Below are 13,549 nucleotides of genomic sequence, written 5' to 3'. Positions count from 1 at the left end.
CAGTTTTTCCTCCTCAGGTTATTACTAGCCACTCCTCTCCAAATCTTTGCCACTGAAATTTAAGAGTGACCACAGGCTTTAGCATCACCCACCCAATAAGAGCATGGAAACAAGAACTGCAACCTCAGCCCCAAGGGCAATATTGCCATGCCCAAGGTCTGCTCAGGTTTCCCCTCATTGTTTTACACATTTGGTTCAAAGTCAACATAAAAGTCAGTTGCCTGGCCCTGGCTGGGAAAGAGGTCTGAGGAGTGGGCACTCTCCTTTGGGAAAAAGCCAGGATACAGCCCAGGCAGGCAGATTTCTCTGCACAGACAGATTTCTGGTGCTCAGATCAGATTATCTGGCAATCAAAGGCTTATTAAGGGCAAAGAAGGAAGAAAAATGGAGAGACTTTCTTCACCCCACTCTAAGGCTTAAGACTGCCCTGAAAAACACAAATGCTTCCTTTTTTCTCGAGGAGCACGCATTTAAATGCATACTTACCTTTGCTCAAAGAACCAGCCCCATTCCTGATGCCTGCCTCATTCACGCAGTAAACCTGAAGAACATGCCCGTGAGCAACCCAGCTCCACCACAAGCACAGTTGCAGCCAAAGCCCAATTCCAGTCTTTCCTGCAGTGCTTTACCTAGTCCCAACTGTTCGGGTACCTTCTTTTACAAATTATATTTAACAGTTTTGCAAAAGCTTGCCCCATCCACCTCCACAGAAAAGCCTGCAAAGGGGAGGCAGAAGGTCTAACCTTGGGAAGTATAAGAGCCCCAATGGTCTAGCAGAAAATACATGTTTTAAGTGGTATTTTTCCCACAAGTATGGGTACGCATATTGTTACTGGTTAATGAAATTCATACACATACCTCCTACTTATTGCTTTTGAAGGGTATACTTCTTGATGTTTTGTGGTCCATCAGACTTTGACATCTAAGAACATATTAGTCTGCTTTTTATTCCTCTTGTAATCAGAAACAATGTTCAGGTTATTGAGAGAATTACGATGATCAGTATCAATGAGCTTTTGGACTGTTACTAGTTTCAGCCCACAGCTGCAAAGTACTCTGGCTTAGTTTGCCAGGGTTTGTTTTTTGTCTGTTGGTTTTAAACACTAACAGATTTCTCAGAAAAAATGGTAGGTCTACCTATGCATTCAGAGTGGCTAATTTTGAAAACTCAGTTTATACCAATAATTATATACTCCTGCTCCTAAAAAACAGAAGAGCTCTAAAGATTAGACTATTCTACAAAATACAGTTTTGAGGGATGTGCTTATTTTTAATATAACCAGTTGCTTTAAAGGGCAATGATTTCCACAGCACAAAGTTCACATAAATTTCTCCACAACTCCCAAATGCAAACACTATCTGCAAAGTCCATATGCTTTCTACTTCACAAAAGCTTTGCCGAATACATTTAACATATGAGAAAACAGAGTTAGGTTTTACTCTTCACTTCATCTTTTTGACAGAAAGGTGTCAATAGAAAGATGCTGAAAAGAAGGCTAACTGTAAATCACGTAACTTTATTGCTGAAGTACAGAGGGATTACTTTGTGATATTAAAACATCACTGCACTACTGCTAAGATTTTTTTTTTCTTTACAGTGGTAGCAATTTCTATTGGGATGAGCTGCTTTAAACCTTCAGTTATTTATCAGTCACAAAAAAAGGTAATTCTTTAAGTCTAGAATAAGGAAGGTGAATGTAAAATACACCCACGCAAACCTGAAGTCCCACAGCACGTTACCATTCATTTCTATAAAAATTAGATCCAGAGTATCCATGAATTCTTCACTAATACATTCATTCCCAAAAGCAAGTGCTTAAAGCAAGCTCCCGTACTTTCAGGAAAGAAAGAAGGGAGGTTGATTTCCCCATGGCTTATAAAAGACAATACTTGCATATGCCAAATGTAGCTGCTTATCTCTTCACCTATTCAGAAAGACAAGCTCTTTTTGGTTCAGAAGCACTGTAGAAGCTGTGAGGGTTTTTGTGGACCAGACATGGCCTTTCTTGCTCCCTGCTAAATAAAATAATCCTGTAATTTAACCAGCAACCCTCCCTGCCTCTCTTTGTTTCCGTTATCCACTTCCAGTTTGTTTGTTTCCCTAAGGCCACAATCCCAAATAAAAGCAGCATTCAACAGGCACCTGTGTCATCAAAAGCTGTTACTCTGATAAACCCTGCAGCACCTGGCCACCTCAAGTTGTAAGGGATTTTCCCAGGCATGAGATTTTGTAAATTTGATAGAAAGAAAAATGAGATACCCTCCTCATAGTGTCAACGTGAAATCAGAAGCTAACAAGTAGAATTACCACTCTGCTTGCCCACGGTATGCAAAGGCCGTGCCTGAGAAGCATTGCTGGCCATCACTTGAGATACAAACACTCAAATATTTTCACAATGGTGAAGCAAATTTTCCACTGAACACAGAACAGGACAGCAAATGGAAAGAAACATAAAGGGATTTTTTTTAAAACTAGTAAGGGGAAACTACTTACGTGTCTGCACAATCAGGCAGCGGTGACCACTTCAAGATGACCATCCTCAACAAACATGTATTTCCTCCCCAAAAATCAGAGAGTCCTTAGCTGGCTTCAAGAGCAAGCACTCTGCAGTGTTAATTTACTCCTAGGACCACCAAGGACATGTTGTGCTATCTTTAGGAAAAAAAATGGCTACTGTGGGGCTAAACCAGACTGTTGATCTATTATGCTCTGACATTTTTCATCAAGATATATAAACTTGTAGAAGACACTCTCTTAAATTTGCATATTTGCATCATGATTTTCATAGACACATAAACAGCCTTTTTATAATGCACTTAAATTACTTTGAGTTGCTAGATTAGCAAATGCAACGCAGAAGCAGAATCCAAGTTGCACCATACCTATTAGCTCTTCAGCACTTACTTTATGCAAATGCTTTCAGTTATACTCCTAAAATTCACAGCCACATATTAAGTTCTTGTGAATTTTGAAGTCTTTTCCTGGTCGTCTTCAGAGCACCAGTCAACAACAGACTGGCAACCACAGGCAATCACTGTGACTTTACTTGTATTACAACTCTTTGCAAGGCACTTTTGACACAGTGTGATACTAGTGTGAGAAGACAGGCCACCAATTAATGTAAATCACTGCGGTTTCATTGATGAGCATTTAACGATTTTAACTGACATAAAATCATAACATGGTTCATCGTGGTTTACTCATTACTGAATACCACTAATTGGTTAGGGGAGTTCTGCTGTTTTCAGTAAGAGAAATGATTTGTCATCATGGAAATGTATGAATTGTACCAAGAATATTGCACAGCAAAGGTAGTAATAGCATTAGAAATATAAGCAGGTTTTATATGCTCGAATGTGTTTTAAATACTGAGCCTCACAGTTTGTACTGGAGCAGTATTTCAGAATTTTGTCATCATCTGTTGACAACAATCTGGTTCAAGCTTCTTACTGCCCTAAGAGTGGCCAAAATTGGGTATTGACAGACAGAATTTCTACACAGAAAGGAAACTATCCACAGGACAAAGTAAGTGACAAAGGCTGGAGACCTAGACATACCTGCCTAGAAATCTGGGGGAAATAAGAAAATTACAGAAACCTGGACCTGACACTTTCCTGTGATATTACTGGAGATGCAGTTCGCAGGTCTCTGAAAACGTAGAAGTGGCAGATTAGTCGACACCAATTCTCCAGAGGAGTATAATCTACAGAGTAAATGGGTAATATTGTGTACTGTCAACTCTGTTCAAGTCACAGCCTTTTGAAACCCAGCGAAAGAAATGTAACTTAGCAAATGCAAGCCAAGGAATTCATTCAGATGGCTCTGTACATACACACTGACCCGAATAGCCTGCTCCAATTTGAAGAAATGTGATAATGGGCCACTTGGGTCAGGGCATAAGATTTTGTCTGCTCGAAAAACCCTGGTACTCCTGGCTCTGCTGTACTTAGCAATAGTACCTTTCATGCCTCTCCCAACATATCCAAGGTTTTATATACACATATATATACAATTCTCATAGAAATGGCTTATAGCAGCCCTATACGATTAACTGCTGCAGCTCAGGTTAGCCTCCAAGACACTGCCTGCAAAACACCTTCTTACTCCTTGCTTTGTTTCTATCAAAGGCGTAAAAGCAATTCAACCCAACAGCAGGTATGGGACAGTGCTTTAGAGCTCACACTTCTGTAGTCTCGACTTGCTTCATCTCCCTTGTATATGATTTAATACTGCAGTCTCAAGTGTTTTGCCTAATACTACCACAAAATGACACTACTATGAAGCAACCATTCATTGTTCACTTTTCTTTCTGTAATCTCAATATAAGAATAAACCACTCAGCTTAGAACGTGGGACTCAAGAAGAATGAATTCAGTTTTGCAGGCTTCTTCCCTTGCTTCTAGCCCTTAACTCCCACTGCCTGCAAACATCCCTCAAAACCCAACCTCAGCAGTGTTACACAAAATAAGCATATTTTAAACCAATTGTTTCTGATGAACTTGGAAGTCAGGCCAGTTTCCCTCCAAGCAGTACATGAGTATAAGCACTGGAGAACACACAGGCTTGACCCATCCCTTGTGACACTTTATGAAACACTGCTGGAAAAATAGTTACTTTAAGATAGGCCTCAAAAGAAAGTCAAGCATGCTCATCTCTGGATAAGTCTGCAAAGATTCACAGGGAAGTGACATGCTACATGAGAAGGTACCACCTTTAGATTCCTTCAAGATCACCAAAACCCATCGAGAGCTAGACAAGTTTTTCACGACGAAGATTGAAGTGCTTCATTTAAAAAAGTAGCAGCTTTGTCTGTATTACACAGAACTAGGTTTAACTAACATAATGACTTCCAAGTAGTAGACCATACACATCTTAGCATCTTGAGTTGTCTGGAATTTCCTCTGGTTTTCTGACCCATGAAAAGGCGATCTCTTTGAAAAAAATGATTTTTTTTAAATGAGAAGTTATCAATTTATGATTTAATAAAAATAAACATTAAGCTATATATATTTTAAAATTTAGCTAATAACTCATCTTCTAGAGCACTATTAATTACACACTGAGAAATGAAAAGCAATTGCAACTCTGATCCATATATTTTAAAATTAGATGTGGGAAATATGAAAGTGGGTTCAGTTTAAGGAACCCAGGGAAAACTGAATCAAACCTGGGACTAAAAAATATTGCAAGAAACACCTCTCTCACATAAATGCCATATAACAATACAATTTAATTAAAGGTCCCCTAATTAAGACTTTTCAGTGAAATTTGAATAAAATGGTGCAGAGTTCCCTTACACTTACATGCTGCCTGACCCTATAACCACCAAGGACAAAACAAAGAATTCACTGACTTCAGTGGTGCAGATTCAGGTGTATAATCTATTTGTTAGCACAGTAAAACATAAATAAAAACTGTTCTTCTCCAGAGAAGAAAGAGTCTCATTGACAAATGACATACTTTCATTTCATAAGCACACAGTTTCACACAAATACCAATATACTTTGGGTAAATCAGTGTGTGTTTGCATATGCAAAAGAGCATCCAAATAGCTATGATCTTACTTTGCTCTCTCATCTTCACAGTATTTGCAAGCAAAAAGAGGCAGGTGGTTTGAGGAAACCTATCTATCATCTAGAAAGTTACTGTGAGTTTTCATGACCTTCTTAAATTAGTGTAACTTTTTTTAGCTTGTATTTTTATGACTACACAACACTACAGCATTTCTCCAAAAAGGTAAATTTAAACAAGGGTATATCAGAAACGGTAGCACTGTGGTACTTCCACTGCCTTAGAATTATTCAGAAGAACTATGTTTGAGGAAAAATACTTTCCTGCATGTTAAAGGAGGTGGAAACTCAAGAACTCTCCACCATATCCCAGCCTCTGAGAATAGCGTAAGTACCAGTCCAAACAACTTGACAATATCAGAATTGCATTTTTAAAATTGCTGACAAAAATTTTTTTGCTAGTTTGCAGGTAGGTAAATAAAAATCATAAAGCAGTATACAAAAGTCACATGGGCATCTTTCTGTGGGAGTGTGTGCAGTCTCCTTGACGGAGCACCTCACCTGAGAGCTACCACATTTGCAAATCATCGCCTCAGCATTTCTCTTGCACATGGTCTATCCCTACTCCAATACATCTTAGGAAAAAAAAAAAAAAAAGACAGCACCTTTTCATTCTCCAAGTTTCCTTTGATCATTTGAGGAAAAACAATAGTGAAGTTTATGAACAGCTATGAAGAAAGAGCTCTACAGTAGTGGAAGCCTTGAAGAATTATACATATTCTTCTTATGCTGTAAGCTTAACTTACAGCACTTATCCTATTACACCTGAAGCATAAATCATTCAATAGTGCCATGCACAAAAGTTAGTAAGGGATGTCTTACTGACAATCAAGCAATAGATAGTCCAAAATACATTGATATCATCAAGAAAAGGAAATAGGCACATTCCTACTTCTGAAACAAGACTGAGTTTCAACAGTTTGGCTCCTCTGGACGTCCACATCATTCCGCAGGAAGCGGCACGTGAGATGTTTAGGAACATCAGGCGGGTGTTGAAAGCACATTTCAGGATTCAACGTACCATATCTAGAACTCGTAATACTGTAATCTCCATTTTTCCACCTCAGGGAATTAAACTGTATTTCTAACTGAATCGAAGTAAAAAAAACTCAGTGTACCTCAATTCCAGCCTGGCAGTACATCATCTTTAAAAACCCCTATTACTTAGTAGTACACTCTATGTATTGCAGTGGGTTTTTTATTAATACACCATTGCAATTTATTACAAAATGGTCAATAAAAATGAGGTTGCTAAAGAGACATACAAGCCTTCTTTCTAGCATCCAACTCCATCCTCCGATCAGTAGGGTTCATAAACACCACACAGAGCCCAATTCGAATTCTGTAACATTTACATACCACTTGGGAAGCAATGACATATGTAACAACAAAATATAATAGACCCATATAACACTTTTCAGGTACACAGAAAGATCTTATTCCTGCTATGAGGATCTTGCAAATTAAATCAGATTAATAATATAGTGAACATATTACTGGCAAAAGCATGTGTTTGTCTCTCTAATGATCCTTCCCAGCTCCCATTAAATCTAATTAAAATGCACCGACTGAGTTTTATTGGAATTCCATTACTGAGGTCCAATCCTGCTCGCACAGAGCCTGGCACCCACGGGAAATGGCCCTTCCCCAGCCCACAGAGGCTCTGGAGCATCCTCACACACAAAGCAAAGGCGCCCTGTCAGCAGGATCACGGCTGGGTTCGGTGGCTGATTTTACTATAACAAGTCCTGGTTATTTCACTTAACCCAATACCTAAAAAGGAAGATTCTGCTTTACAGCACTAAGAAGTTTTGATACATCTTGGTAATTTTTCATATTATGGTCAACAACTGACTAGCAAGCTGGAATATAACTACGTTTACAAATATTTTCATCTTTTCAATATATGGAATTTAAGGGGAAAAAAATCAACTTGTTTAATTAAAAAACAAACTAGTGGGTTGGACAGAAGGTGCACAGTCATTATTTGAGTAATTATATTTTAAAAATCCAATTAGTTCCTAATTGCACTTACAAATTTAGGACTGAGTTCTGCAATTTCTACACTTAGCCCAAACTCACACTAAATACAGACTCAATAGTCTGCATGACTTGCATAAAAATAGCCAAGTTCTTAATAATGAACAGTGAAGATGAAAATATCAGAATGTTTGGGGTAAGTGCAATTAAAATTAGTTCTCTAAGTAAAATTTTTTTAATTGCATTTGAAGGAACAAGACTATTAAAGAACATATTAATACATAAAGACTAGGAAAAAGCAACAACATGCTGGGATTCAAAGTATGCCACTGTAACAAAAATGATGTTCTACTATCTAAACGAATAGCACTTCTACAGATAGCTACAATTCTAAATTCACAAATTAAAATACATCCTTTAGAGTCAATACAATAAAGAGAAGCCTATTTTCTTCACCTGCAAAGAGATAAAAGGACCTGTAACAAGGCACTAGGGGAACACACACTTCCAAGCTGCAGACTGAAGTGAAAGTGAGTTTTGTCACTTTCTTTAAACGGAGAAAGACTGGGGTCCATATGAACCTTAAAGGTATGACATATGCTCAAATTTACGTAGCAGAAGTCACGTAACACTTCAAAAGAACCACTGTGTGAAGTAAGAGCTTTTCTCTAAGTCTTTGGAGGACAGCTATTTCAACCTGCAGGAGTATCAGCAGAAACTCTATGATAAATTAGTAAGAGGTTTGCTACAAAATAAGTTTACATACAGTATTTTCACATCAAACACCTAGTTTTGAATTTTTAAATGCACTTCACCCTTTTAAATAGTTTGTGTGTTTCTACCACTTTTGTTTTTATTGTACTAAAGCTCTCCACAATGACTGAACTTAAACAGTCCGGATAAGAAAGAACACGCATGTCACTTCACAGGAAACCACACACAGAGTTTGCTCAGGGTCCATCAGTGTCAGGGTTTTGTCCATGCAATCGCATACTCAACTGAGGACATCACTGCCTATAAAACCAGTCACTGAAATTGCACTTGTAGGCATCTCCCACAATTCCTGTAATTACCTCTTAGCACACATCCTTCTAACTACCATCCTAAATCCCTTGACAGATTTTCACCCTCCTCTGTGATTTTGCCCCTCCCGTGACAAGTAAGCTCTTCAGTAATATTGTTCTTTGAAATAAATAAATAAATGGCAATGTCAGTGTGACCTTGGAAGCATCTCTTTCCCATGTAAGATACTCATTCTTATTATCCAGGTTCAAGACATAAACTGAAGTATGAGAACATACGCCTCTGTGGTACAGCACAGAAACAGTTTGGGGGGGGGGGCGGGGGGGAGGTGTGAGAATATTTTCCAATGGATGGCCAAGCTAGAGCTCAGTCTGGTGCAGTACAGCAGTGCTTGGTACACCCAGTTTCAAACATTAAGCTACCAATAACGAGATAGTTGTAAAGCCTTCTGATGTAGCCACTGTTGCCTGCTGTGACACCTTACCAGGGAAGGAAGGCCATCAGCAGTCATCCCAAGGAGACAGATTTACTGCACCTGGTTCATGTTTCTGCTGCCGGGGTGACTAATCCAAACTCACATCAGCTGAACCTTAAGCCTGAAAATTCCATTTTGAAGTAATTTGTTTCCAGCCTTCACTTAAATATGGTCAAAGGAAACTGTAAAAACAATAAATTCTCTGCTAAGTGGAATAAAGACAGTTTTGGAAGTGTTTGTGACTCTGAACAGGAGTAATGTTCATATAAGTTTGTCTTTTCTTCTTTAAAACAGCTTAAAAATTACCAAAAAAAAAGAAAAAAATTGAATGTGTGATAAGTCATCACTCAGGGAACTTGCATTTTAAGTTCTCTGACAACATTTTCCCATTCAGTATAAAGTCTACCTTTACAGGAGGACCTCCTGCAAGACTTTGCTGACGAGCTGTTTTGTTTCATCACACCAGCACTTGAACAACAGATCCAAAACACTAAAAATGCATGTGAAAGAGTTGGTAGGAAGACAGCCCTTCAGTGCTGCTGACAGAAGTGACGTGCCACCAAAACCCAACACAAGCAAACCAGCAGCTTCACCACAGTCAAGTCAGTCAACTAATAACAAGCAATATACTCATTAATACTGCTGTGGATACACATTCCACTGACCACACCACACATCTGCAAAAATTATCCAAATCCAGCTCCTGTTATCTGGGGCATCTATGTAATTTGGATAACCTTTAGGCAAACCATGACAATCAGTACAGTGGATTCATGTAACACCATTCCACAGCACCAGAAAGACAAAAACCAACCAAGTATGACAAAAAAAGAGGTGTAGGAGCTTAGCCATGAAGCCAAGGTGAAGCTCCAAAGCTTGAGAGAACTGTGAGAAGGAAATACACCCACCAGAGAGCTGCAGAGCACCTTCAGCTCAAGCACTCAGGAGGTGGAGATGAGACCTGTGAAGTTTCCCTGCATGTCTTTAGGGAAAGCAGGTCACCAATGTAGTTTTCTCAGCTTCATAAACTGTTAGCAAGGTCTTTCTCAAGATTCTGGAATTCATTTATTGCAACTCACCAGATAACTGCAAGGGAATCTGGGTCCATGAGCTTCCTCAGGAAGAGACCAACTGAAGCCTAAGAAAAGGAAATCATACCTCTTCATGGTTTAAGTGGCACAACCTCAACTGCAGGACTTCTCCCTTATCCTATCACCCTCCTGGCTGGATTCCATTCTCACTTCCTTTTTCCATCTCATTTGCAGCTCCCCATCTCCATAGCATTCTCTCTTCCCAAATTTTTTATACCTGTATAAAATTAGAGGAGTTTTAACCTGGCTGAGGACAGTCCTGATAGACTGGAAGAATGTCACTGTATTTCAAACCCAGAAGAAAGGTTTAGGTAATTCCAACTTCAGTGGGGTTGCCCACACACCCCCCCCCCTTTTTTTTTCCTGATGTTATCCATTGGTCTAATGGAAGGCATTACCTCTCCCTACAGCACCTCCCTAATATTTTATATTACCATGGCTACCACAACACTGCTATTAACACAACCCATGACATTTTCCCAATTCTCTTATTACCAATGGCGAGCCTCAGTGCATTCCAAATTTCAGTGCCTTTCACATACATTAAGCTTAGCATGCTCCAGTAGCTCAGAATTTCCTCCTATAAAGGAAAATCAGCTTGGTACGGTCAATAATTTTTGCAGTGTATCATAAAGTTTATCTGATGTGCAAATGTAATTCTCTTTCTGTATGCCTCATCCTGAATCCCTTTTAGGTTGAGACCACTTGACATTTTTTTAAACAAAATGCCTTTTAAGTCCTAATTTGTACTCCACTCGGTTTTGATAAGACATGACATTATGGTATGATGAGTTAGTTGATTCTAAGTAAATTTGATTTATCCCACTTTTTGGGCTGGTATGATTTACAAGGATGTTGCCTTTTAAGATGGGATTGATTTTAATGGGAGCTGACAGCACTTTTTTTTTATGAAACACTAAATCAGAGAAAGGTAACTATGAAAACAAAATAAAGGGAAAATGAAGCAAAATTTAATTTACCAGAAATTAATATTCATGAATAATTGGCACCTGCTTATCTCCATCAAGGAAGACAGAGTGACAAATCAGTTTCCAGAACAATTCCACAAAACGTTTGAAAGTTTGATTTTTATTCATAAGCTCAGATGCACACTACAGCTGCTGAAATGTAATCTGACCATTTTGTGAATACCATGGAAAGTTCTTGAAATATTTTCCATCAAACAAGCACTATCACGACCACGAATCTTCATGTATCAAAGTAAAAGCATATGTACCGTTCATAAAACTGAAAGATTTTCTAAGAATCTTCCCTATTTGGCTGTTCAGGTGCCATTATATTGAATACTACCCCCATTTCTTTGCAATATCCTTGTACCTTACGATGCAGTGTTTTAAACGTGCAAGTTTGTGATGCTGCAGCAATACTTTTCTCTTTGATAGGTAGTTATTTCTCATTTTTACAGCATGAATCACCTATGTAATTTTGATAGCTAAGTGGGAAAGGGACCGGAGAGGTTTGGTAGTTCGACTGAAGCAGAAATCTATACCTCAGACTGAGCATCTAGAGGCATCCGCACTCACCCAAACGAGTTGTAAGCAGTTAGTAAACAATTTAATAGGTAGTGTGTACGTGATGGAGACGAGCCGGATGTCTAACAGCAAGAATTCAATGCTTTAGAGAGTTGTATTTCTACTGAAATTTACCTAAATCCTCACAGACTGGGTACAACAACATTCAGAGCAGTCTCATTCATGAGACCACGCAGTTTTGAAGCTGAAGGGCTACAAACAAGCCGGCAATTTTCTGATTAGCAGTGTTTTCCACAGCGGTAAGAAAACCTGAGTCAGAGCAGCACCCTGCCATTCCTGCACCTGAGCAGCACAGAAGGGGGACTTCGCCTCGACTTAGAAAATGCTCAATTCAAACATCTCCCGGGAAAATAAGAGCGGTCTGGCAACAGCACACAATGCGACGAGAAGCCCTGAGACTAACTCCGGCAGGAGGACCGCTACCCTCTTGGATCGGAGACTCCTTCCGAGACGAAAAAGAGTTGCAACTTCTGAGATTTTCCACAGCTCGGCTAACGGGTCCTGAGCTCCTTCTCCCTCACCGGCTCTCCCGAGCTCAGCGGCTGCCCGCTGCCCGCAGACGAGCTCAGGTATCAAGTGGGTGCCAACTTGGCTACATTAAACGGAAGAACTTTTGAAATACTCGGCGAAAAACGGCGGGCAGCCGCCCTTCCCACGGCACACCGCCGCCCAGCCCCGCGGCTTGCCCGGGGAGCCCCGGCCGGTGCCGGGGATGGAGGCGGGGGGGGGACCGGGGCCCCCCGCAATTAGCGCCCGCGCTGCTTTCGTGGAGCCAAGCGGTAATTCCCAGCCGGTGCCTTCAAGCCGGATCGCATCCCCGGCCCCTCGCCGCCGCTGCGGGGCTCGCCCAGCTCCCGCTCCGCAGCCCCCCGCCTCCCAAGTTGGCGCGGAGCGCTCCGCGCAGCGCGGAGCTGGCAAGGAAGCGCCCGCCAAACTTCCCGGGGAGAAGCCGGTACGGGCGGAAAGTTGAGCGGGCGGCGCGCAAGGGGCGAGCCGCTTGCGCACCGCTCCGCGTTCCGCCGCGGACGCGCCTTACCTCCGCCGGCTCCCGCCGCCAGCGCCTGGGCGACGGGCGGTAATCCCCAGAGCGTCGCCAGGGCCAGGAGGAGCGCGGACATCGCGGCGGCGGAAGGCAGGAGCGAGCCTGCCCACCCACCCACCCGCCCGCCTGGCCGGCGGTGGCCGCGGGTGCGGAGCGGCAGCGCCGCCGTGTGCGCGGAACCTCTGCGGGAGCGGCCGCGCCGTCACTTTTCAACGCGGAGCGCGGCGGGGCTCGGCGCTCGCCTCACGCAGGCAGCGGGCGGGCAGCGCGGGGCGCCGGCGGCCGGCAGCGCCGCGCTCCGCCCCCCGCCACGCCCCCGCCCCGCGCCGCCGCCCCGCCCCCGCCAGGCGCGAAGCCGCCACGCAGCGCCTCCGCGGTCCCGCCCCGCCGGGGGTTGTGCCTTGTGCACTGTGGTGGGGGGTTTTTTCTTTAAATCTGAGGTATTTTTTTTAAAATTCGCGAAGATGAACCTCAGGGAGGATCGGGTGGCACCGTGGGTGAGTCAGCAGAACGGCAGAAAGATTAAAAAAAACCCACCCCACAAAGCCTCGTGCCTTGTTAAGCTGCAGGGAGGAAGCGCCGTGAGGCGGCCACCGACTTCTGCCTGTAAACAAAAAGTTGACATCCAGAGCAGCTCTGGCACACTTGGCTTCAGTTAACCATGCTTCCTGAAGCAGGCGCCGAGCTCACGTCTTGCGTTTGTTCCCCGCTCTGCGCGGCTGAATCATAACTTTCACTTTACATAAGCGTAAACCTTGAAATTATCCCATAACACAAATGTGGTTTGCTTATCACATTTTCTCATCCTCTTAAA

The 13,549-nt window shown here is 42.0% G+C and overlaps 1 protein-coding gene across 1 annotated transcript in view; it reads right to left on the bottom strand.

The window, feature by feature from the left end:
• Positions 1 to 12,822, bottom strand: part of LRP1B (LDL receptor related protein 1B) — a 750,913-nt gene extending 738,091 nt beyond the window's left edge. The window contains exon 1 of the mRNA XM_074828545.1: positions 12,730 to 12,822. Coding sequence (XP_074684646.1) covers positions 12,730 to 12,811 — 82 coding nt within the window. The 5' untranslated portion in view covers positions 12,812 to 12,822. The remainder of the gene's footprint in view (positions 1 to 12,729) is intronic.
• Between the last annotated feature and the right edge of the window lie 727 nt (positions 12,823 to 13,549).

The sequence above is a fragment of the Strix aluco genome, chromosome 6, assembly GCF_031877795.1.
Source record: "Strix aluco isolate bStrAlu1 chromosome 6, bStrAlu1.hap1, whole genome shotgun sequence".
NCBI classification, from domain to species: domain Eukaryota; kingdom Metazoa; phylum Chordata; class Aves; order Strigiformes; family Strigidae; genus Strix; species Strix aluco.
The sequence above is the reverse complement of the archived record's forward strand: the minus strand, read 5'-3'. Positions and strand labels throughout refer to the sequence as shown.